This window comes from Erpetoichthys calabaricus, chromosome 14 (genome assembly GCF_900747795.2).
Source record: "Erpetoichthys calabaricus chromosome 14, fErpCal1.3, whole genome shotgun sequence".
NCBI classification, from domain to species: domain Eukaryota; kingdom Metazoa; phylum Chordata; class Cladistia; order Polypteriformes; family Polypteridae; genus Erpetoichthys; species Erpetoichthys calabaricus.
Window position 1 is genome coordinate 80,564,491 of NC_041407.2, and position 22,697 is coordinate 80,587,187.

At 41.6% G+C, this 22,697-nt stretch overlaps 1 protein-coding gene across 1 annotated transcript in view; it reads right to left on the bottom strand.

The window, feature by feature from the left end:
• Positions 1-21,288, bottom strand: part of LOC114665041 (XK-related protein 8-like) — a 32,117-nt gene extending 10,829 nt beyond the window's left edge. The window contains exons 1-2 of the mRNA XM_028819411.2: positions 20,571-21,288; positions 3,539-3,726 (exon numbers count right to left, since the gene is read on the bottom strand). Coding sequence (XP_028675244.1) covers positions 3,539-3,726; positions 20,571-20,890 — 508 coding nt within the window. The 5' untranslated portion in view covers positions 20,891-21,288. The remainder of the gene's footprint in view (positions 1-3,538; positions 3,727-20,570) is intronic.
• Between the last annotated feature and the right edge of the window lie 1,409 nt (positions 21,289-22,697).

Consider the following 22,697-nt stretch of genomic DNA (forward strand, 5'->3'; position numbering starts at 1 on the left):
CAAACTATACAGCATAGGTGAATCACATTACAGTGATGCATTATTAACAGTACGGTAAAGATCACAGTATCGCAAACAAATGGAAATTATTACTCGAAAAAGGGAAAATATAATCACCACGGACCAGGTGTCATTGAAACAAAAGCAGGATAAAGCAAGGTCAGAAATGAAAGACAGAGTAGAAAACACTCGACTGACCGAGATACAAAGTAAAACAGGAAACACTACGGAGTCCGCAGTGGTCCACAATGCACCGCATAATAGTGCAGACGGAGCTCCGTATTAACAGTGGGAGGCCCCAGAGTGACATGGGCGAATGCTCCGTATTAAACGAGTGTCATCCTCACACGTCCAAACTATACAGCATAGGTGAATCACATTACAGTGATGCATTATTAACTACAACGCGTGTCTCAAACCGCAGAAGCAGGGCAAGCACGGGTTCAAAACAACGCAGGCTCCTACAACGCGCGTCTGAAACTACGGCTGCCCAGTGGGCAAGGGGTTCAAAATGCCGGGGGTAGGCGAGCGAAGCGAGCAGGGGGCAGAGCCCCCTTGTATTACTTTTAAATAGCACTTTCTTTAAGCTACCTGTAACAAAAATCAAATGACAATGTTACCTCACCAGCAGTTAGGGTTGGGTCATATGTTAACATATGTTAGCTCATTCTCCTACACTAATCCTTCATGACCTTTTCAGGGTCATAAGCAGGGGACAACCTTGGGCGGGGTACTTAATTGTTTGAAATAAGAGCAACATTTTTGCCAAGTTTTGGAAAACTAGTAAAGTCCTGCATATACTAGACAACACACAAAATATGAAACAAAATCCTATTGAATATTTTAGACTGATAAAGTAGTACTAGGGTGTTGTACCTTGTTAGCCATTATGAATTTAGTGAAAAGTCGAGCAAAATGACATTTTATTGGCTAAGTATGTGGTAGCATGATTTTTAGTTATATGGAGTGACAATGGCCTCATAAGCTCTCTGTTTCACTCCCCATAATGTGATGACAAATAAGAGAGATCCATGTGCTTCCTAAATTTTCACCTACACTGCAGCATGAAAAAAATGAGGGAAACAGGTACACATGAACAATGGCGCAAGATGAGTTTCTCCCTCCCTACTCTCACCCTGGCATGTGATAATGTAAAAAAGAAGGAAGCATGTGCTTCCCGTATTCTCACAGAAGAAAGAGCTCAACATACACTTCTTGTACATGCTGTGCATGGTAGTGTGGCACGGAGCAAGACATCCACCTACCTCCCTCACTGATGTATCTGCTCATATTCAGATCCTGCCTGGCTAGCTGACATTTTGTGAAAAAGCTCTCAATTCTAACTTTTGCTGTATTGGTGTTAAGATCCTGTCACTTCACAAGCTGTAAAAATGGTGCAGGCCTCAAGAAACTAAAGCAAGACCTGCACTTCACATTGAACTGAGCCAACAGAGTAGGCCTCACCACTTCACATAGGCTGGCCCCAAACTCAAAAGGCAGATTCACAGCCTGCACTTGTCCAAAAAAATGGACAAAGGCTTTAACAGGCAAAATGTCCTCAAAAGGGGGAGAGTAAGAGCTGTGAAAAAATCTCTGGCCCAATAACAAAACAAAGTTTATTTTAATATTTAAATATTTTATTTAAAGAATACACATGGATAGCAATAGCAAAGGCAAGAACAATAAAAGGAGAAAACCTAAAAGTGAACAAACCCAAAAAAACAACTAGAAACAGATCCTTGATACAGTAGTAGTGGGTCAAAACCAGATCAGAAAAAAGTGAAAAGCCAAAAGACAGGAACAATCACAGTGCCAAAGCACCCATGTAATCGGCTGCTTCTCCTTCAGTGCTGCAACATTAGGTAGCCCAGTGTCCTGGGGCTCCACATAAAGGAGACGGGGCAGAAAACAAAGACAACTAATAAATGCAATACACACATAATACAAAAATTTCAAACTAACTAATACACAACATTGTATTCAATGCATAAAATGGAGAAACAGTGAAAACTAAATCATAATCAATAACAAAATACAAAACAATATCTAAAAAACAGCAAGAAGATTAAACAAAAATAAAACCTACTTATGTCAGGTGGAAAAAAAACTGTCTGAACCATGAAAATTGGACTGGAGTGTGCGAGTTAACTGCATAATATTACTATGCATGGAGAAGTTGCATGTGATTAATATAAATTAGTAATCAACGGTAATGCTGTACTGTATTTATACAAGGGGGCTCCGGCCCCTGCTCGCTTCGCTCGCCTACCCCCAGCGTTGGGTATCCTGAAACACATCAGTCGAGCTCGTTCGTTTTGGAGCTGTGCCCGCTTTGCCAGCGGCATTTCAGACGCGCGTTGTAGGCGCCTGCGTTCATTGATTTTATCCAGGCGGGCTCGTGTTTGTATATCCATCAGTCAAGGTCGTTCGTTTTGAACCCGTGCCTGCTTTGCTTCCGCAGTTTCAGACGCGCGTTGTAGGCGCCTGCGTTCATTGATCTTATCCAGGTGGGCTCGTGTTTTTATCGTTGAGCTGTATTGTGTTTGAATTTGGTGTAAAGCGTTCAGCGGTTTGTACAATCCCAAGCAGCACATTATTCCTAACTTCACTCCGCAGCAGTGCCACTCACAATATGGCGGTGACGCCTGCGCCTTCACTCCGCAATAGTGCCACTCACAATATGGCGGTGACGCCTGTGCCTTCCGTACTATGTCGGGTTTCACTATGCTGTGTAGGCGCTTTTGCCTTTCGTACTTTCCCGCGCCTTCCGTACTATCTTTGTGGACCTGTAGGACCTCCGTAGCCTCTTCCGTTTGAATCTGGGCTGCAGCGCAGATTCCTCTTTTTTGTGTGGCTGTGTCATTAGTCGTTAGCTATGGGCGCGTTGTTGCTTCATTTCTCATTCACGTCCGTTGAGCTCTTTCGTTTTTGGGCCGTGACTCCTTCGTGCGCGGTGGATACGACTTCACTTGCGGTTTATGAGTCTCATTGCGGTATACGTCTCATTGTCCCATCGCCGTGTATCTGCGTCCATGCCATCCGGTTTACCATTCTCGGTTAGTAATATGGATACTATACATATGAATGTGTATAGCCACAGCAAGTTTGATGTACTTTAGGAACAACTTAAGGAGTTATTTAATGACTTTTCAGTGTATGCAGTTTTCTACTGTACATAGTGCTATATATGCCTCTCCCAATATGGTTTTACTGTATATATTTACATTAGCAAACATGGTATGTTTCACATGTATGTTGCCCTCTTCCCAGAGTTCCTCTCCTTCAAGGACATAAATTATGATCCTGCCTTCCACATGGAATAAGAAAAGTAAACTCTCAATTAGCTGAACTAATGGAAAATTCCTCAGGGCTTGGATGCTCACAGTTAAACAGGCTCACTTCACTTAGACCATGTTATAAAAGCAGCATGAGCCGATCTTTGAACTTAAAAATTGGATAGGAGAGAAACCTTCAGCCACAAGGGGTACTTCATGATGAGTCTGAGAACCACTGCAAAATGCAGCTCTCCAATACTTACACTGATAGACTTCTACCTTGTTCCTGCTGATGATGGTGTACAGAATGAAGACAAGTTGAGGAGTGCTCTCAGTGAAGGTTTCGAACAGTCTGAGCATACTGAGGTCATGTGTGAGGTAAACGATGTATCCAGATTCCTTTCTTTCTCTCCACCACACTAGGAAACCCTGCACCATCACTGTTAGGTACCTTTTCAGACAAAGGAAAAAAAAATTAAAGAACTAAGTCACCACTGAATTAAAAAAACTGGAACCAGTTCAGTTGCTTAGAAAACTGCAGCATTTTCCTATAAGGAACATTAGTATGAAATTAGGAAAATAAAGGAAATGTTTATTTTTGGTGTTGTATAATGGACTAGTGAGTGAAATTACTGATTATTCTAACTGAAGTTTTTTTTATACTTATTTTTAATATATGACATTGTAATTGCTGTTCTTTAAAATTTTAACCATTCAATATCTTGATTTGGTATTCTATCCTTCAAAGCTTTACCCCTGTTCAGTAATGTTAAACTCTGCTTTGTTTGGTATATGTTTGTGAATACATACACACACACACACCGAGATAGATATGTATGTATGTGTATGTATATGTATGTAAATGTATATGTATATGTATGTATATGTGTGTGTGTGTGTGTGTGTGTATGTATATATATATATATATATATATAATATACAGTGGCATGCAAAAATTTGGGCCCCTTGCTTTAAATGTCTGTTACTGTTAATAGTCAAGTGAGCAGAAGATGAACTGATCACGAAAAGGCATCAAGTTAAAGAAGACACATTTCTTTAATATTTTAAATTTTAAATATTTAAAAATTGTATTTCCATCATTCACAGGTACAAAATACCAAAAAAAATTAAAAGGGCCTAAAGCAAAGGCTTGGGCAACCGGCATGGTCCATACTTAGTAAGACCACCTTTAGCAAGGATCCCAGCTTGTAAACACTTTTTGTAGCAGCTAAGAGTCTTTCAGTTCTTACTTGGGGTTTTTTCGCCCATTTGTCCTTGTAAAAGGCTTCTAATTGTTCAGGATTCTTAGGCCGTCTTGCATGCACTGCTCTTTTGAGATCCCTCCATCCACAGATTTTTAATGATGTTTAGGTCGGGGAACTGTGAGGGTCATGGCAAAACCGCCAGCTTGTGCCTCTTGAGGTATTGCATTGTAGATTTTGAGGTGTGTTTTGGGCCATTATCTTGTCTTCTTTTTAACTTCAACTTTTTTACAGATGGCGTGATGTTTGTTTCTAGAATTTGCTGGTATTTATTTGAATCCTTTCTTCCCCCTATCAGTGACATGTTCCCTGTGCTACCGGCTGCAGCACAAGCCCAAAGCCTGGTCGTTCCACCGCATTGCTTAATAGTTGGAGATCCTTTCCTGGAATTCTCTGCCCTTATTTCTCCAAGCATACCTTTGAACATTGTGGCCAAAAAGTTCTATTTTGACCTCATCAGTCCACGGGATTTGTTTCCAAAATGCATCAGGTCTGTTTAGATCTTCATTTGTAAATTTCAGCCGCTGAATTTTGTGGCTAGGACTCAGGAAAGGTTTTCTTCTGCTTATTTGTTCAGGCGCACCACCACTCCAGAGTCTGCAAAATCTTCCTGAAGGTCTTTTGCAGTCAAATTGGGTTTTTATTTTCCTTTCTAGCAATCCAACAGCCAGCACTTTCAGAAAGGTTTCTTGCTCTTCCAGACCTCAACTTGACCTCCATCATTCCTGTTATCTGCCATTTCTTAATAACATTACAAACTGAGGAAACAGCCACCTGAAAACGCTTTGCTGTCTTCTTGTAGTCTTCTCCTGCTTTGTGAGCGTCAGCTCTTTTATTTTCAGGGTGCTAGGCAGCGGCTTAGAGGAGTTCATGGCTGCTGATTGTTGGGACAAGGTTTGAGGAGTTGGAGAATTTAAATGGCTTTGACATTTGCATCCCATGGGGTTTCCTAATGATGACTGTGAACAAGCCATAGTCCTAATGAGCTAATGAGACCACTTTGGGAAAAGTTATCTGAGACCTCAAATATCTTGGGGTGCCCAAACTTTTACATGGTGCTCCTTTCCTTTTATCGCTGTACAAAACAAAAACAATACACTAATCCTGCATGAAATGCTGAAATGAAATGTGTCATCTTTAACTTGATGCCTTTTGATGGTCAGTTCATCTTCTGCTCACTTAACTATTCACAGTAACAGACATTTTAAGCAAGGGGGCCCAAACCTTTACATGTCACTGTATAGGATTAAGCTGTACATCTGTTAAAAATGTATTAAGTACAGAGTTATTCAAAAACAATATCCCTATGGTGTCCCAGGTGTAAGAGTTTGACAGTTTTCTTAGCGCTTAGTGCAAGCAACGTGTTTGTATCTTGAGACCTACAAGAATTAAACTCGGTCAAAGTTTGATAACGAACAGCAGTTTTGTTTGCTCTGTGAAGTGCTCTGTGTGAGGCATGCTGTTGATGGTGCCATATTAAAATTAACATTGATTTATGAATCCTGTGCAGAATATATTTTAGTATAATCTGTAAATTGCACAGAAATTTAACGGCATAATAAATGCTATGAATGAGTATGTAAAGGGAGGCAGAACGAGGAAATTTAAAATCTAATTGTGGTAAAGTGAAACCAAGAACACTTCTGTAAAACTAGAAAAGTGTGGGCATTTTCAGTTGGTTCATGCAACTTTTCAATTTATTACTTCATTAAAAACACATAAGATTACTGCATACAGGACAAATTTACAATTTTCTATAACTTTGTATGCTGTTACAGACATGTCTCCCACTCTGAACTTATACAGCAAATATGAAAGAATTACAAAAAATAATTTCAACTCAAATTACCTTATAAAAAAAGTACAGGTTAGTTTTTAATTTTAAACATGAGTAAACATGTACGTTTCACAGTAACCACATTGATTTATTATGGGTATATACATACATGATAGGAGAATATCCTCATGACAATCCATCACACTCAGAATAAAAGTCAAGGAGGCCAAAGTATACAAAAACAGTGTATTCACTATACAAATAAGAAGGAGGGGAGGGATGAATAAAGGGAGAACTCAAATGTACAAAATAAACAAAAGGGTACATCGCAATGTTGCAAACTCTTTGGGCCCATTTCTATAAATGCTGACTAATATTCCCTCAAGCTGTGTATGTCCTTCCATTTCAAACACATATTTAGATATCGAAAACAGAGTATCTGCACACATCAGTGTGCCTTTAAGTGGATGATGTCGTTTCAATAATGTCTGCATTGCTTGACTGGCTCCCTGACTCGTTCTGACTTGTGCCTCTATGTCTTCTGATCACTACGTCAGTAAGTCTGTTCCTGCCCACAAGACGACAGACAGTCTTGAGGAAAACAACAAAAGGCTCACAACAGAAACTAGAACTGCAAGGTTACTTCTTTAAAATGTACAGTATGTGGAAATAATGTGTGTGATTTTATTACAGATTACAACTGAATGACATGTTTAAATTTTCAGTAGTTAAAAAAAAAAAAATGTTAGGCCAACCATGTTGCAAATGCCACATATTTCTGTGAAAAACTTTAGTTCAGAATATAATGTAAATGCTTGTTTGGCTATTAATGCAATGCATGTCCTTCTTTAACCTTATTACGGTTTATTACATTTAGAGCAGGAATTAGTCTTTTGGTGTTAACATAGCAAACTGAATATACGGTAGATGTTTTAGTATAGTGGTTCTCAAACTCAATCCTGGAAGAGACCCCCTTTTGTTTCAATCATCTTTCTATTTTAATTGGACTCTTATTCTGAATAAGCAAGCTGTTATTTCTCATTTTCAGTGTTTCAGAGTCACTGTAGAAATTACAAAGCTAGGTTTCGTAAAGTTGTATTAGAATGTACCAAGCTTTTATGCATGTTACATTGAAATAATTTATGGTGTTTTTTAACTTGGTTTTCATCAAGTTTTTCATTCTGCTTTTCCATATGTTCTAATTATTGAATCCATTCTTCACTGATGGCCACTTTAGTGTGCCTGACACTGGTGCTGTTTGTCCTGTTTCTACCCTGCTTGTTGTTAATTATCATTGTTAGGACACAATCAAGGGAGAAAGACATAGAGTTAAGCATGTAATGGCATAGCGAAGATATAAATATATATATACCAGTAACCCCGTGATTCTTGAAAGAATCGCAAATCCAAGAATGCCAATCACTTTCTGTTCCCTCCGATATTTGGAGGGATGAAAAATCATGGAGGGTGGGTGCGTCCAAGGAAATTTTTCATTCAATTAAATAAACATATTTGTACTGAAGCGGTTTCTTTCTGGAGCTGTGACTCATCTGGTTCTGGTGTTTCAGAAGTGCGTTGTAGGTGCCTTTGTTTATTGTTTTTATCCATGCAGTCTCGTTTTTGTTTTTCTATGGCTGTGTCATCAGCTAGAAGTCGTTTGCTGACTGCGGCGGATTCGTGTGCTGAAGTGACGATGGCGGCGGACCCAGGCTTGGAGGGGCACAGTACTAAACGAAGGTGGTGTGGGCGGTTGCGTTCGGGCAGCGGTGGTAGTGTGTACGGCTTGCCTGTTGCCTCTGGCATCTGTGCATATATACTGTACAACCTGGTGTGCACGCTTTACCTCAGGTTTAGTTTACAGGTCGTATCCATACGGGCTCGTTTTTGTATTTCTAATCGTTGAGCTCTTTCTTTTTGGAGCCGTGACTCCTTTACCTCTGCTGTTTCAGAAGCGTGTTTTGGACGCCTTCGTTCATTGTTTTTATCCATACGGGCTCGTTTTTGTATTTCCGTTAGTTGAGCTCTTTCTTTTGGAGCCGTGACTTCTTTGCTTCTAGTGTCTCTGAAGCGCATTGTAGGAGCCTCCGTTTATTGTTCTTATCCGTGCGGTCTCGTTTTTGTTTTTCTGTGGCTGTGTCGTTATTGTTATTGTTATTGTTGAGGCAGCTGACCGGAGCTGTGGCCGTAAGGTGGTCGGTGCCTGTCGTGGCAGCAATCCCCGAACCCGCTGGTGGACACCGGCGGTGAAAGATGCCGTCAAGCTGAAGAAGGAGTCCTACAGGACCCTTTTGTCCTGTGGGACCCCGGAGGCAGCTGATAGGTACCGGCAGGCCAAGCGGAATGCGGCTTTGGTGGTTGCTGAGGCAAAAACTCGGGCGTGGGAGGAGTTTGGGGAGGCCATGGAGAATGACTTTCGGACGGCTTCGAGGAGATTCTGGTCCACCATCCGGCGTCTCAGGAAGGGGAAGCAGTGCAGTGTCAACACTGTATATGGTGGGGATGGTGCGCTGCTGACCTCGACTCGGGATGTTGTGGGTCGGTGGGGGGAATACTTCGAAGACCTCCTCAATCCCATTAACATGCCTTCCAATGAGGAAGCAGAGCCTGGGGACTCAGAGGTGGACTCCCCCATCTCTGGGACTGAGGTCACCGAGGTGGTCAAAAAACTCCTTGGTGGTAGGGCCCCGGGGGTGGATGAGATACGCCCGGAGTTCCTCAAGGCTCTGGATGTTGTAGGACTGTCTTGGCTGACACGCCTCTGCAACATCGCATGGACATCAGGGACAGTGCCTCTGGATTGGCAGACCGGGGTGGTGGTCCCCCTCTTTAAGAAGGGGGATCGGAGGGTGTGTTCCAACTACAGAGGGATCACACTCCTCAGCCTCCCTGGAAAAGTCTATTCAGGGGTCCTGGAGAGGAGGGTCCGTCGGATAGTCGAGCCTCGGATTCAGGAGGAACAGTGTGGTTTTCGTCCTGGTCGCGGAACAGTGGACCAGCTCTATACCCTTAGCAGGGTCCTGGAGGGTGCATGGGAGTTTGCCCAACCAGTCTACATGTGTTTTGTGGACTTAGAAAAGGCATTCGACCGTGTCCCTCGGGGAATCCTGTGGGGGGTACTCCGAGAGTATGGGGTACCCGGCCCCCCTGATAAGGGCTGTTCAGTCCCTGTACGATCGGTGCCAGAGCTTGGTCCGCATTGCCGGCAGTAAGTCGAACCCGTTTCCAGTGAGAGTTGGACTCCGCCAGGGCTGCCCTTTGTCACCGATTCTGTTCATATCTTTTATGGACAGAATTTCTAGGCGCAGCCAGGGTGTTGAGGGGGGTCCAGTTTGGTGGGCTCAGGATTGGGTCACTGCTTTTTGCAGATGATGTTGTCCTGTTTGCTTCATCAGGCCGTGATCTTCAGCTCTCTCTGGATCGGTTCGCAGCCGAGTGTGAAGCGGCTGGGATGAGAATCAGCACCTCCAAATCCGAGACCATGGTCCTCAGCCGGAAAAGGGTGGAGTGCCCTCTCAGGGTTGGTAGCGAGATCCTGCCCCAAGTGGAGGAGTTCAAGTATCTCGGGGTCTTGTTCACGAGTGAGGGAAGAATGGAGCGTGAGATCGACAGGCGGATCGGTGCGGCATCCGCAGTAATGCGGGCATTGCATCGGTCTGTCGTGGTGAAAAAGGAGCTGAGCCGCAAGGCGAAGCTCTCAATTTACCAGTCGATCTATGTTCCTACCCTCACCTATGGTCATGAGCTATGGGTAGTGACCGAAAGAACGAGATCGCGAATACAAGCGGCTGAAATGAGTTTCCTCCGCAGGGTGTCTGGGCTTTCCCTTAAAGATAGGGTGAGAAGCTCAGTCATCCGGGAGGGGCTCAGAGTAGAGCCGCTGCTCCTCCGCATCGAGAGGAGTCAGATGAGGTGGCTCGGGCATCTGATCAGGATGCCTCCTGGACGCCTCCCTGGTGAGGTGTTCCGGGCACGTCCAACCGGGAGGAGGCCCCGGGGAAGACCCAGGACACGCTGGAGGGACTATGTCTCTCGACTGGCCTGGGAACGCCTTGGGATTCTCCCGGAAGAGCTAGAAGAAGTGGCCGGGGAGAGGGAAGTCTGGGCATCTCTGCTCAAGCTGCTGCCCCCGCGACCCGACCTCGGATAAGCGGGAGACAATGGATGGATGGATGGATGTGTCGTTAGGTGGAAGTCGTTTACTGTTAGGAATCATAATTCAACGTACTTTTAATACTGAATTACTGTTATGTGATTCAAATACGCCACACTGACTGCTGGCACAGTGGATTAGAGCAAGTTTAGTTTACAGGTTGTGTTGTTTGGGTACCACCTACTGACTCTGGGAAGCCGCTGGGTTTGAATCTGGGGCGCTAAGGCGCAGTGCGCATGCGCTTCGGTGCGTCCTGCGTTCGTGCATATAATTATACAACTGTGGTTTAGTAATATAGATCAGTCAAGACCTGGCACTTCTGTTTAGAGCAGTTTAGTATATTCTTAAGAGACATGTTTTATCTGCTACTGTCAGTTTCTGAAAAAAATTAAAAGCAATTTTTGACACTGGGAAAATTCTAAACGAACAATTCCTTGATCATGCAGTATTGAAGGATTTTGGAGGAACATTAATGGCCATTCTACTGGACACAGAAACAAACAAAAAATATTCAACAGAACATAAATTTAAAAATTTCTGTTTGTATTGCAGGTTAGGGCAGCACAGTGGTGCAGTGGTAGCGCTGATGCCTTGCAATAAAGAGACCAGAATTTGCGTCCCAGGTCCTCCCTGCATGTTCTCCGGGTGCTGCAGTTTCTTCCCGCAGTCCAAGGACATGCAGGTTAGGTATACTGGAGACACTAAATTAGCCTTAGTGTGTGTATGTGTGTGTGTTTGCCCTGCAGTGGACTGGCACCCTGTCCAGGGTTTGTTCCTGCCTTGTCCCCAACCCCCCCCCAGTCCTAGCTGGGACTGGCTACCACTCCAACCCTGTAACCCAGTTCAGGACTAAGTGGGTGAGAAAGCAACTGATGACTGTTACAGGTTAACAGCTTGATGGCAGAGTGTTCGATTCAGACAAAGCCGGTAAGGAAGCAACAGACAAAGGCAACAACTGCAGAGTAAAGCTGTAATTTAGCAAAGTCTAATGCCTATTCATGATGGTACCTTTCATTTGTGCTTGTCTGAATAGCCAGTGGTCATACATTGTGCATTGACAAAGTTGCATAATTTCAACTTTTGACATTGCATATTTGTAACTATTGTGAAGGTAGTGGACTAATGATTGGAAGTGTAGATAATAAGAATGAACTGAACTGAAATAAGTTATTTGAATTCAGTGTATAAATAGCACAAGGCAGTTCACCTTTAAAATTTAAATGGGTGGCACTGAATTTGTTTTTTTAATTCAAACAAATGAAATCCATTAGCTTCATCATGTACAGCAATAACAAGACATTTGGTTGCTGAATATTTTATATTCGGAATGTTTATGAGTTTTAAATGTAATAACATTTGGTGTACTTTTCTGAGCAGAGTTTACAACGAGCTGCTCAGAAGAAACCCTTTTTACACACAAACTAAACAGAAATTAGAAGAACAACAAGAACCACACTGCTGCTGACCCCTGTTAAGTCGGGTGCTTCCCACATTTTCCCCAGTTTCTAGTGTCTCACCTACTGTCTCTGCGTCTCGTTCAAACATGGCCTCTCTGGCTGCCGGCTGTCACACATTACCTTAACTTCAAAACAGCTTACAGGTAAGCTAGTACTGCGTTTAATTCCTGCCTGCAATGATCCAAATGGATATCTTCAAATGCACTATCTGTTAGGTTCTCGCTGGAACTCCATCCCGGCTTAAGTTTTGTTAATTATTTATTCCCTTTTATATGTGTTTTGTTAGTTGCTTGTTATTCGATTTATTAGTTTCCATCTATTTCAAAACTGATTTTGTGTTTGCTAATTCCCTTTCCTCCTTTTTCCCCTTGATTGAGCTTAGAAGAGCGAAGACTCCCAGACTCTAAGCTGTGCTGTCATTAGGTGACTTGAGGCTGCCATATTTGAGGGGTCTTCCTGGCTTCTCTGTAGCACTGGGGCATTGAGTTTCCTTCTCATCTGTAGCCCCCCTTAACTAAGTTGGGTATATTCCTCGCATTGTGAGTCGGCTTACTTTTCTTAGATTTTGTTTGGCCTTTCACCTTTGATAAATAATTACTTAGGGTTTTTGGGTTTTAAAATATATTGATTTGTTGTATTCCCCTTTCTAGAAGAATTTGGGAATTCCATTCTAGAGATGCATTCAAATTTTTTTAAAATAGGTTTAAGATTTTCACCATTTTGTCTAATTTTGAGCTTTGTTCTTAGAATTTGCTATTATTGCTGAATTTTGTCTTTACAATACTTGTGTTTATTACTGTTAAGTGTTGTTATTTTAAATTTTGTTTAAGCATCTTCCCTCCTGTGCATGGAGTTTGCATGTTCTCCCGGTGTGGTGTCTTCATGGGTTTCCTCCTACAGTCCAAAGACAGGTTAGGTGAACTGGTGATGTGATATTGGCCCTAGTGTGTGACTGGTGTGTGTGTTCACCCTGCGATGGACTGGCGTCCTCTCCACGGTTTGTTCCTGCCTTGCACCCTGTGTTAGATGGGATAGGCTGCAGCACCCTCCGCGACCCCATTCAAGACTAAGCAGGTAACAAAATGACTGTGAACATCTTCACTCCTATTAAAAGTTTAAGATTCTCTTTTTTTTGTTTGTTTAGAAATTTGCCTTGAATGCACTCAGGTGCAAAATTAAGTTATAAATTAAATATGTTATTAGAATATTGTGAATTGTTTTGAGGGGTTCAGTCTGTTTCCTTTCATTCTGCCTCATAATCATACCATTCTCTCATATTGGCTCAATTTATATCATTCACAATGAACCTAACCTGCACATTTTAGGGATGTTGGAGGAACTTTAGTACTCTGAAAAACTGCTGGTAGAAAGAGGGAGAGCTCCAGAAAACACCACATAGAAGGTGACTTGGCCAGTAACATATACAGCGCCTGAAGCCATGGCACAGCAGGGCATACTACTGCCAAACCGTGTTGACTCCACTTTGTGTAATTTCATACTTTTTGCTTCTGCTTGAGTTCAGCATTTATGATATGAAATCTATGGGGCTTTCAGTTCTTCTGTGATTACTACAGGATAGGTAGGCCTTTATAGGTACTGTAGTGAAGTATTACTTCTGCTAAATTAATTTATTCCTTTGACTATGAAAGAGCTATTTTAGTTTTTTACATTTACATCTTTTTAACTTTGTCACCTTGGGGCTTCTTATACAGTGGTGAACTTATGTTTCATTGGATTCAGATTTTTAGCATCCACATTGTAAAATTTGACCCTTTTTGTTCAAAGACACTCATTCATGTTGAGGGCATGAAATGGAGGGGTGCTGGGCCCAGGGAGATTATTGACAGTGACAATGACAGATTACCAACTTTACAAACACTCCTGACTTTAACCATACTGAAAAGGCATAGCTGTCAGTTTAGTAACAAGTAACAAATCCTCTTGTTCTTCTTTTCTCTTTTCATTTCTGTGTGTGTCAATGTGCTTGATCAACCTTCTCTAGACAGTTCAGTCTTGCAGCCCCTCTCCAGTTAGACCCTTCTCCTTCAAATCTTCTTTTACTTTATCCATTCACCTCTACTTTGGCTCCCCTCGCTTTCTCTTCTCCTGTTCTTCTCTTTTGCCCACATCTTCATTGTCTCTCCTCATCAGATGTCCATGCCACTTCAACCTACTTTCATGTACTGTTTTAGACATCTTTCCCACTTTTGTTGTACCTCTGATTGTCTCATTGCGTATTCTATGTGAATTTCCCATTGGGATTAATAAAGCTTATCTATCTATCTATCTATCTATCTATCTATCTATCTATCTATCTATCTACTATATAGTGCCTTTCATATCTATGTATCTATTATATAGTGTCTTTCATATCTATCTATCTATCTATCTATCTATCTATCTATCTATCTATCTATCTATCTATCTATCTATCTATCTATCTATCTATCTATCTATCTATCTATCTATCCTTTTTTGTAACTCCACTAATCCATCTTAACATTCTCATTTCTGCCATGTCCAACTTCTTCTCCCTTTACTCCCCGTGTACATCCTTGCTGGTCTTACCCCTGTCTTAAGCCTTCTCCTTAGTTCTTCAATCACACAATATTCCAGGTACCTTCTTCCAATTGTCCCATGAACACTGCACTCTATGGGTTATCTCTGCATCTTATTTTCCATCTTGGCCTACCATTGATCCTACTTATTTACATTCATTTACTCTTTTCAATAGCTCTCCCTGCAGGCTAACGTTTGAATTCTGATTATCGTTAAACCTCAAATATTCTGTCTTCTTCCTGTTTATCTTCAATGCTCTATCTTCCAAAACCCTTCTCCATTCTTCCAAGTTCCTCAATGTCCTCAGCAAAAAGCCTGTACCAGAGGGGACTGGTCTATTATCCCATGACTCAATACTTCCATAACCAGATCAAAGTGCTAAGAACTTAAAGAAGCTCCCTGATGCAGGCCTACTCTAACTGGGATCTTGTCTGTTACACCAACACTGCGTTTAACCCAAGTCCTCAGTCCCTCATACATATCCTGGACAATCCTCACATACTTCTCTGGTCCTCCAGACCTCTTGACATGACACTCAATCATAAGCCTTCTCCAGGTCAATAAACACCATATGCAATCCAATCTGTTTTACTTGATGCTTCTTATTAACTGTCTCAGTGTAAAGACTGCATCAATTGTTTTTCTCCCTGGCATAAAACCAAACTGCTCCTCGCCAATGGCAGTCTCTTCCCTAGGTCTTCTCTCTATATAACCCTTTCCTTTATAACCCTTTTCTTCTTGCCTGAAGAAGGGGCCTGAGTTGCCTCAAAAGCTTGCATATTGTAATCTTACTTAGTTAGCCAATAAAAAGTGGCATTTTAGTTCATTTCTCACTATAACCCTTTCCCAAATTTTCATTGTGTGTGACATCCTGAATATCGAATGTCAAGTACCAAATCCACTGCTGCCTGATAATCAAATGCTGTCATATTTAGTTATGCATCACATCCCAAGCCAGCACTTGAAAGCACACACAACCTCCACCCCACCGTATAGTGTGAATGACATTTAACAAAGTTATACAACAAGTGTAACACTCATAGTCTCTGCCTACTCTGGTTAAACATGATGGATGAGCTTGTTGGGCTGAATGTTCTCACGTTCTAACATTCAATGTGGCATGAACAGAGAACAAAACACAGTCCAAAATTACAAAAAAAAGACCATCACCTACAAGTGTGAGTACAGATTGAGCGGATTTACATTGTTGGACAGGTTATCTCTTCTGCGTGTGATTTTTGCAGATCTTTGTATTGAATTGCGTCTGGTATGGAAGCAGTTCATAAAGTATCAAAAATTAAATTAACCAAACTGAAAATTCTGTGTATTCTAAACCATAGATATTTAATTACATTCACCTGTGAAGGCAACAAATACAATTTCTTTAAATGATAAATTTAGGTTAGTTGGCAACTTCAAGGTTTCTTCCTGTATGAGAGAGTGTGGTGGTATGCATGAGAATGCCCTGCCATGTACTGGCGCCCTGTCCAGGCTTGGCTCCTGCCTTATACTCTATACTGCTGGGACAGGCCCCAGGCCCGGTGACCATGAACCAGATAAAACTGGTTGGATATTTTTTTAAGGTGGGCAGCATGATGATAAATGGCATGAATTCCTCAAAACTCTAAACTTCTGGGTTCAAGTCCCAGCTTAGCCACAGTATATGTGGAGTTTGTGTGTTCACCCTGTGGTCACAAGGGTTTTTTCTAGTGAATCTCCCACTGGACCCAGTGCTAACTAGGCTAGGCAGCCAGTGACCCTAAACTGGATAAACAGGGTACAGCATGAGAATACAGAAAAGGAATGAAGAAATATTCCTCTACACCCTCCATTGATTTCCTTATGGAAGCAACCTGGGCATTGGTCTCAAAAATTATAAAAATAGCAAAATTTAAGAGAAGAAAAGGTAACCCCACTCATCCAGAATCTCATCCAGTAAAACCTTAATTAACAGCAGGGCAGCACTTCACCTTTTCCAGTAATCCTTGAGAGTCAGATTAAAAAATTAATCTTAAAGACATATATTTTCTCCATAATATGCCAGTCCTATCACTGATTCCTTGCCAGATCTCTAGAATACCACTTAAAATCTAAATACTTTGTCCTCCAAAGTCCATCAGAGTGGCCAAGAACAAACCGTGACACTCTTTAATACTGAATTCAAGAAGTTGAGAAGACACGATTGGGACAAAATACAGGCATTCTTGATAAAAGTGGAATGTCAAGAAGCCAATTATAAGAGATGTCTTGAAACCCTCTTAATGTTGATCTTTGATGTTAGTTTGAACATCTGAAAAATGATCACTCAATGGGGGAAAAAAATCACAATTCATCTGCATCTACCTTTAGAATTGCAACCTGAGTTTCAGCTTTAATGCTCTTATGTTTTTACCAAGATGCATTACAGAACATTCTCAAAACCTTTTAATCCGTTTCAGGAATCAAGCGGTCCTGGCTGCCGTGGGCGCAAGGCAGAAACCAAATCTTGAAGAGGATGCCACTACCACACAGGGCCAATTTGAAATCAATAAATAAACTAACTTGCAAATTTTTAGGGACATGGAAGAAAACCTGACAAACACAAATTAAGAATGTTTAAACTCCACGCCAGACACTGACCAAGCTTGGGATTCGAACCAAAAAGAAACAAATAATTAAACCAAATTCCTATATAACCAGTTGTATGCTAAGTGGTCACAGTACAACTTGGGCCATCAACGAAAAGTAAAGCAAAATATAAATATCATAGATGCAAAAGTATAGAAGGGATAAAAATAATAGTAACCTGCTATTAAATAACAGATGGATAAGGGAGTTGAAATCAGAAAGACATCAAACAGCTTTATACCATATAACCAATCTCAGTTTGCATTAGAACCTAATCGTTACATGAAACACAATCAACAAATCACTGCACCAGATTATATACTGTACTTCCCCAGGGATGAAATTCAAACCAAGAACACTGGATCCTTAAGGCAGCAGTGATAAATTCAGTACAACGGTGCCAACCATAAGTAAACACTAATTGAAAAAAAGATTACAAGAAAACAAATAGTGGGTTAACGTTAAAGTTACATTAAAAACATGGTATAATTAAAATTAGTGGTAATGTGCTACTTGTATCTATTGTATTCATGCTAGATTAATTAAATGAAAAAGTAAATGCATCCAATATTGTAAATATCCTATGTTATGTGCCATTCTTCAGAGATGGGCTCTGAGTTCTGTGACCCTGAATTGTATTTACCAGGTTTGAAGGTTCGGAGACAAAGTCAGAGATGTGAGCTTGCGTAGTTTGGACATGTGCAGAGGAGAGATGCTGGGTATATTGGGAGAAGGATATTAAAGATAGAGCTGCCAGGCAAAAGGAAAAGAGGAAGGCCTAAGAGAAGATTTATGGATGTGGTGAGAGAGGACATGCAGGTGATGGTGAAACAGAGCAAGATGCAGAAGACAGAAAGATATGGAAGAAGATGATCCGCTGTGGCAACCCCTAATGGGAGCAGCCGAAAGAAGAAGACGACGACGACAGTTGACGGATGGGTATTGAGAATGGCAAGCACTGAGCTTCAGCTTATCAAACCCTAAAGCAGGCACCTTTGTTAAGGCAACTTAACAGATATAAGAGGAAATAAAACTGAAGTGAGGCTTTTAAGGGCATTTGTGTATTTGGACAATTCTGTCCTATGTTGGCAAATGTATCACCTGCACTTCAGAACAGGTAATCCACCTGAAGTTAAGCATGCTTGGGGCCAGCCAGTACTTGGAAGGAGTCCAGTTAGGTTAGGCTAGGATGTCTGCTGGAAGAGGTGTTGATGAGGCCATCAGGGATCACTTACCCTGTGGTCTGTGTGGGGATCCCAATGCTTCAGTGCAGTGACAGGGACACAGTGCTCTAAAAGCTGACACCATCATTTGGATTAGTCTTACACCCATGGTCCGGACTCTCTTTGGTCGTAAAAGGTCCTTGGGCATCTTTCAAAAAGAGTGGGGTGTTTCCAGATGTCCTGGCTAAATTTCCCATTATGTCCTTTTTTTGTCCTGGTCCCCTGATCAAGCCCCGTCCCTAACTCACTTCCATTCACTTATTCATTTACTCAATCTGCTTATTGCAATAAATGGATCATAGGGTGCCAGTGTCTGTCCTGGCAGCTTTTAGAGCCTGACGGCCAGTGTTTTAGTTACCTAATCTGTATGTGTCTGGGATGTGCCAGAAGAACTTGAAGACCCCGTTAGAACATGCAAACACAACACAGGTAGCGAACAAAGTAGGATTTCAATCCTGGACTCTGTGGTGATGAGGCTAAAACAATAAACACTGTCACCTTTTACCAAACTGAATCCTTTGAACTGACTGCAATTTTCATTCACTGTGAAGCAAACCAAGGTGTAAAGTGTAAAGCTTTGTTATATCTAGAGTCTTAATTGAAGCCTGCCACGTAAGTTACATGCAACATGTTATGCAACAGATGTCACTTTTTCAAAGCCATTCATTATAATCGGTCTACAAAATTCCTTTCAGATGTCAGTTTCAGCTCTCCAACAGAAAGCCACGTAATTATTTTAGAAAATATCCATTATTTTACACAACACCTAAATGAACAGAATTTTCAAGATTACAGGGAGCCTGTGCCTATCATGGCACCCTTAGGACCAAGACAGAATCCAGCACTGGATGGGGTGCCACTCCAACTGGAGGCTCCCACACATTTATCTACTGGGCCAGTTTTATAGTCGGCAGTCAACTAATCTGCACATGATGTGGAAAGATGTGTTAGGGTAATTCTGGGAAAGTGATTTGAGGTACCAATTTGCAAACCATGCTACACTACACATGTGTAATTTTATGGACTGTCAGAAAAGATAGTTTTAAAGTATGTGTGTAGAGTGCTGAATGTCAAAGAGGGCAACACAAGTGTGTGAGTATTACTGTGGCCAGCCAGATCTGTATGAAGTGCATACATTCTCGCCGGGGGGACACAACTCATAGATGAAAAGGTTAGCGTGACTCTGAATGGTCAGGTAAGGGTCAGCATGGGTGTGTGCGTGCATGAGTGACTGTGCCCTACGTTGGACTGGTATGCCATCCTGGGTTGGGCCCAACTTTGCCCCTAATGTCTTAAGCTCCTCCAGTCTTTCAGTGGAAAAAGCAGATTCATAAAACCAGTGAATAGCTTGATGGGATTTGATGGTAAACTGCTGTTATGTTTCTTTGTTTTTTTTGTTTTTCTTCTGAGAATGAACTACTTTTACTACAATACAGTATAGTCTGACGATGTTTTCTGATATAGTGGCCCATCGTCCTTGTTACATTGTTTCTAAATTTGCTTGTCCAGAACAGGGCTGAGGGAAGGCTGGAGCCCGTCCCAGCAAGCAATCAGGTCAAGGGAAGGAACAATTCCTGGACAGGGCACCAATATTCTACATGAATGTCATTATTTTTAAAAATTCTAATTCAAAATAGTAGCCTTTCTACTGTAATCTAATATAATCTATGCCAATATACTGTACTACTTCCTTTTAACATATGAAAAAGATATAACCCTTTAGCCCAACTCCTCTGCCATATTCAACAGCTAAATTGCTCTCCTTTCCCAAACCTTCTTACCAGCTGTTCAATTATCAACTATTAAATTCACTGCAAATACGCGCTTTTTTAATTATGAACCATCCATTTCCTGAACCTTTTCAACCCAAATGTAAGATCAGTGCGGTGAGGCAGCGACTATTAAAACTGCGCTGGGCACAAAGCAGGCACTTAGTCCCGTTTAAGACGACTGACATTGTCGGCCAGCATTGCGCAAAGACCGGCCCCGTGACAGGCGCTATACAGTACAGTACATTGCACGAATATGACTATCGCTACGGTCAGTGGTGCTTTAAATGTATCAGTAGTGTAAATAATCCTCTCAATGCTTAAAATATCTAGATGATCTACAAAAACACATATTTGGAACACTAAAGTAGAAAGGTTTGAACGCTTTCTCAGCTAGTCCTCTAGAGTAATCCCCAGTTGCAGCAGGACGTGTCGCCCAATAAAGGCACTACATAGCCTATGTAAAGTGAGCAGAAAATATGGATACAAACCTAAAAAGGAAGCCCAAATGGAAGAAATGGAGCAGCCTCAATATTCCGCGTCTCCAGAACAGTCCCTCATTTGCTGCTACTTCAGAGAAGTTTTCCAGTTGACTATCGTATTGAAACCAGAACCAGCTGAACAACTGCACCACCAGAGAGGAGGTAAACGTTAGGAAAAGCACCGTCCCGAACCAGTAGTAGTCACCAACAAGGTAGAATTCGGCCGCAGCCCACAGATCCGTGCCGATGTCGAACAGAAAGGCGCCGATCCCAAACAGCGTCAACAAAAAGTCCAACAATGAGTATCTGCAGCACTTTCGCAAATCCATTCTGCAGCGATTTCTTGAGCAGTCCAGGCGTGCTTCGTGTCAGCACCTGGTTGTTCGCAGAAGCGGCACTCACGAGCCAGTGGGCGCGGTGCCCTTCACCCTCCGGCAGTGCTGCCATGCGGAGTAGCTGACACGTCTCATCGACAGATCGTTAAGTCTCTTTTTCGGATTTTACTTGCTAGATTTATATACAGTCCCGATCACTCCTCGTTTCTAACACCGCCTATCCGTTATTCCATCAGGTAGTTCCGTTTGACAGACTCCACCCCGACAGGAGGAACTGCCAAGACTATAAAAAGTTTTAAAACACCATAGAGGCTACAGGTCGACACTAGAGCGGCTAAGTTCACTGTATGAACTTCAGCCTCGTCAGTATGGGACATGGGTGTCGTGATTTGCCTTAACGTATTAACCAAACAAATGTCCCATTTTGCATCAGGCATGCTAACTGTGGTGACATTCTTATAATATCGGACGACTTTAATTTGTTTCGACATGCTTGATCTATTTATTTGTCATGAATCATCCCCCATAGTTGGAACCTTTTCTTATGCTTTACGAGGGCGCTATTGTGTGTAACGCCTGCTAACACTTAACTGGGACGTGACACAGATAAAGCCTTTATTAAGGTCTTGTTACAAAATAGGTATGTAACTAATACACAGGTGGACACTGTTATTAAACTCTGACATTGGTGCTTTGCAAGTCTTATTAAAGTCTAGTAATGTACCAGCAAGTTACTAATAAATGTTTATAGTTGGCAGTCACTGTAAAGTGCTATTTGGGCGCCTTGGCAGGAGATGTACAGTACAATTCTGAACATGTTCATTTCTTTCAACATAACCCATTTTTCTCCATATCAGCATTGTGAACTAGACACAATTTTATGCATAGAAACCCCACGGGAACATGGAAACAATATATAGGCAGTGTGCTTTGCTTGAACTCTGATCTATGTACTATGAAGTATAAACACTAATCTTTTATTTTCTTTCTCTTTCTCCTGAATACTCCTCCATAGAAACAACAGTTAAAGATCCATTACAATATGGAAAACATAGGCCATTAAAAAACATTAATAGTACATTTAAAGAAAGTATATTAATATGTACTAAATGATAAGCCCCACTTAAAGTCTCACGCATAAGAAGGAACGATTTCATGAAATATTTATTGTCAAAAGAGAGACCATAAGAAATCCCCTTATAACAATTAACCCAAATTATATGCATAATATTGGCCAACATACTTTATAAAACTCGGTCAAATCCTTTTGCTATATCCACTGCTATAAATTTATGAGGTGTTTCATAACTGAAGATGAACCTTAGAAGCATTACTCTGATCCAGATGGCAAATAGCAAATGGGACCATGAAAGAATGGAAATTCCCCAGCACATGGTCCAAGGCAAGCCACATCACATGCACAGTTAGTAATGATGTTTTGCACGTAGATCACACTAATTACATTCCTCAGATGATCCACAATACTAGTCAATATTTTACTGATTTGCTTTGGTGTTTAAGGGAATCCATTGGGAAGTGCAATGTTGAATGCTGATGATCAACCTCCTTCTACTTCATGCTTACTTTGTATGAAACTGCAGATTCCAAAAGATCTACATCAATCCTATTCTCCAGAAATGACCCTGTGTGACACACACCTATTCTACAATCTGAAGACTGCCTCTGTAGAATGTACCAGAATGTACTGCTCCAATAGGTAGGGAGCATCTACTGACAGCGTTTTGCCACACCCACCACATGGTGAAGCACCTGGATTGGGACCCTAGTGCAGTAGGTGACA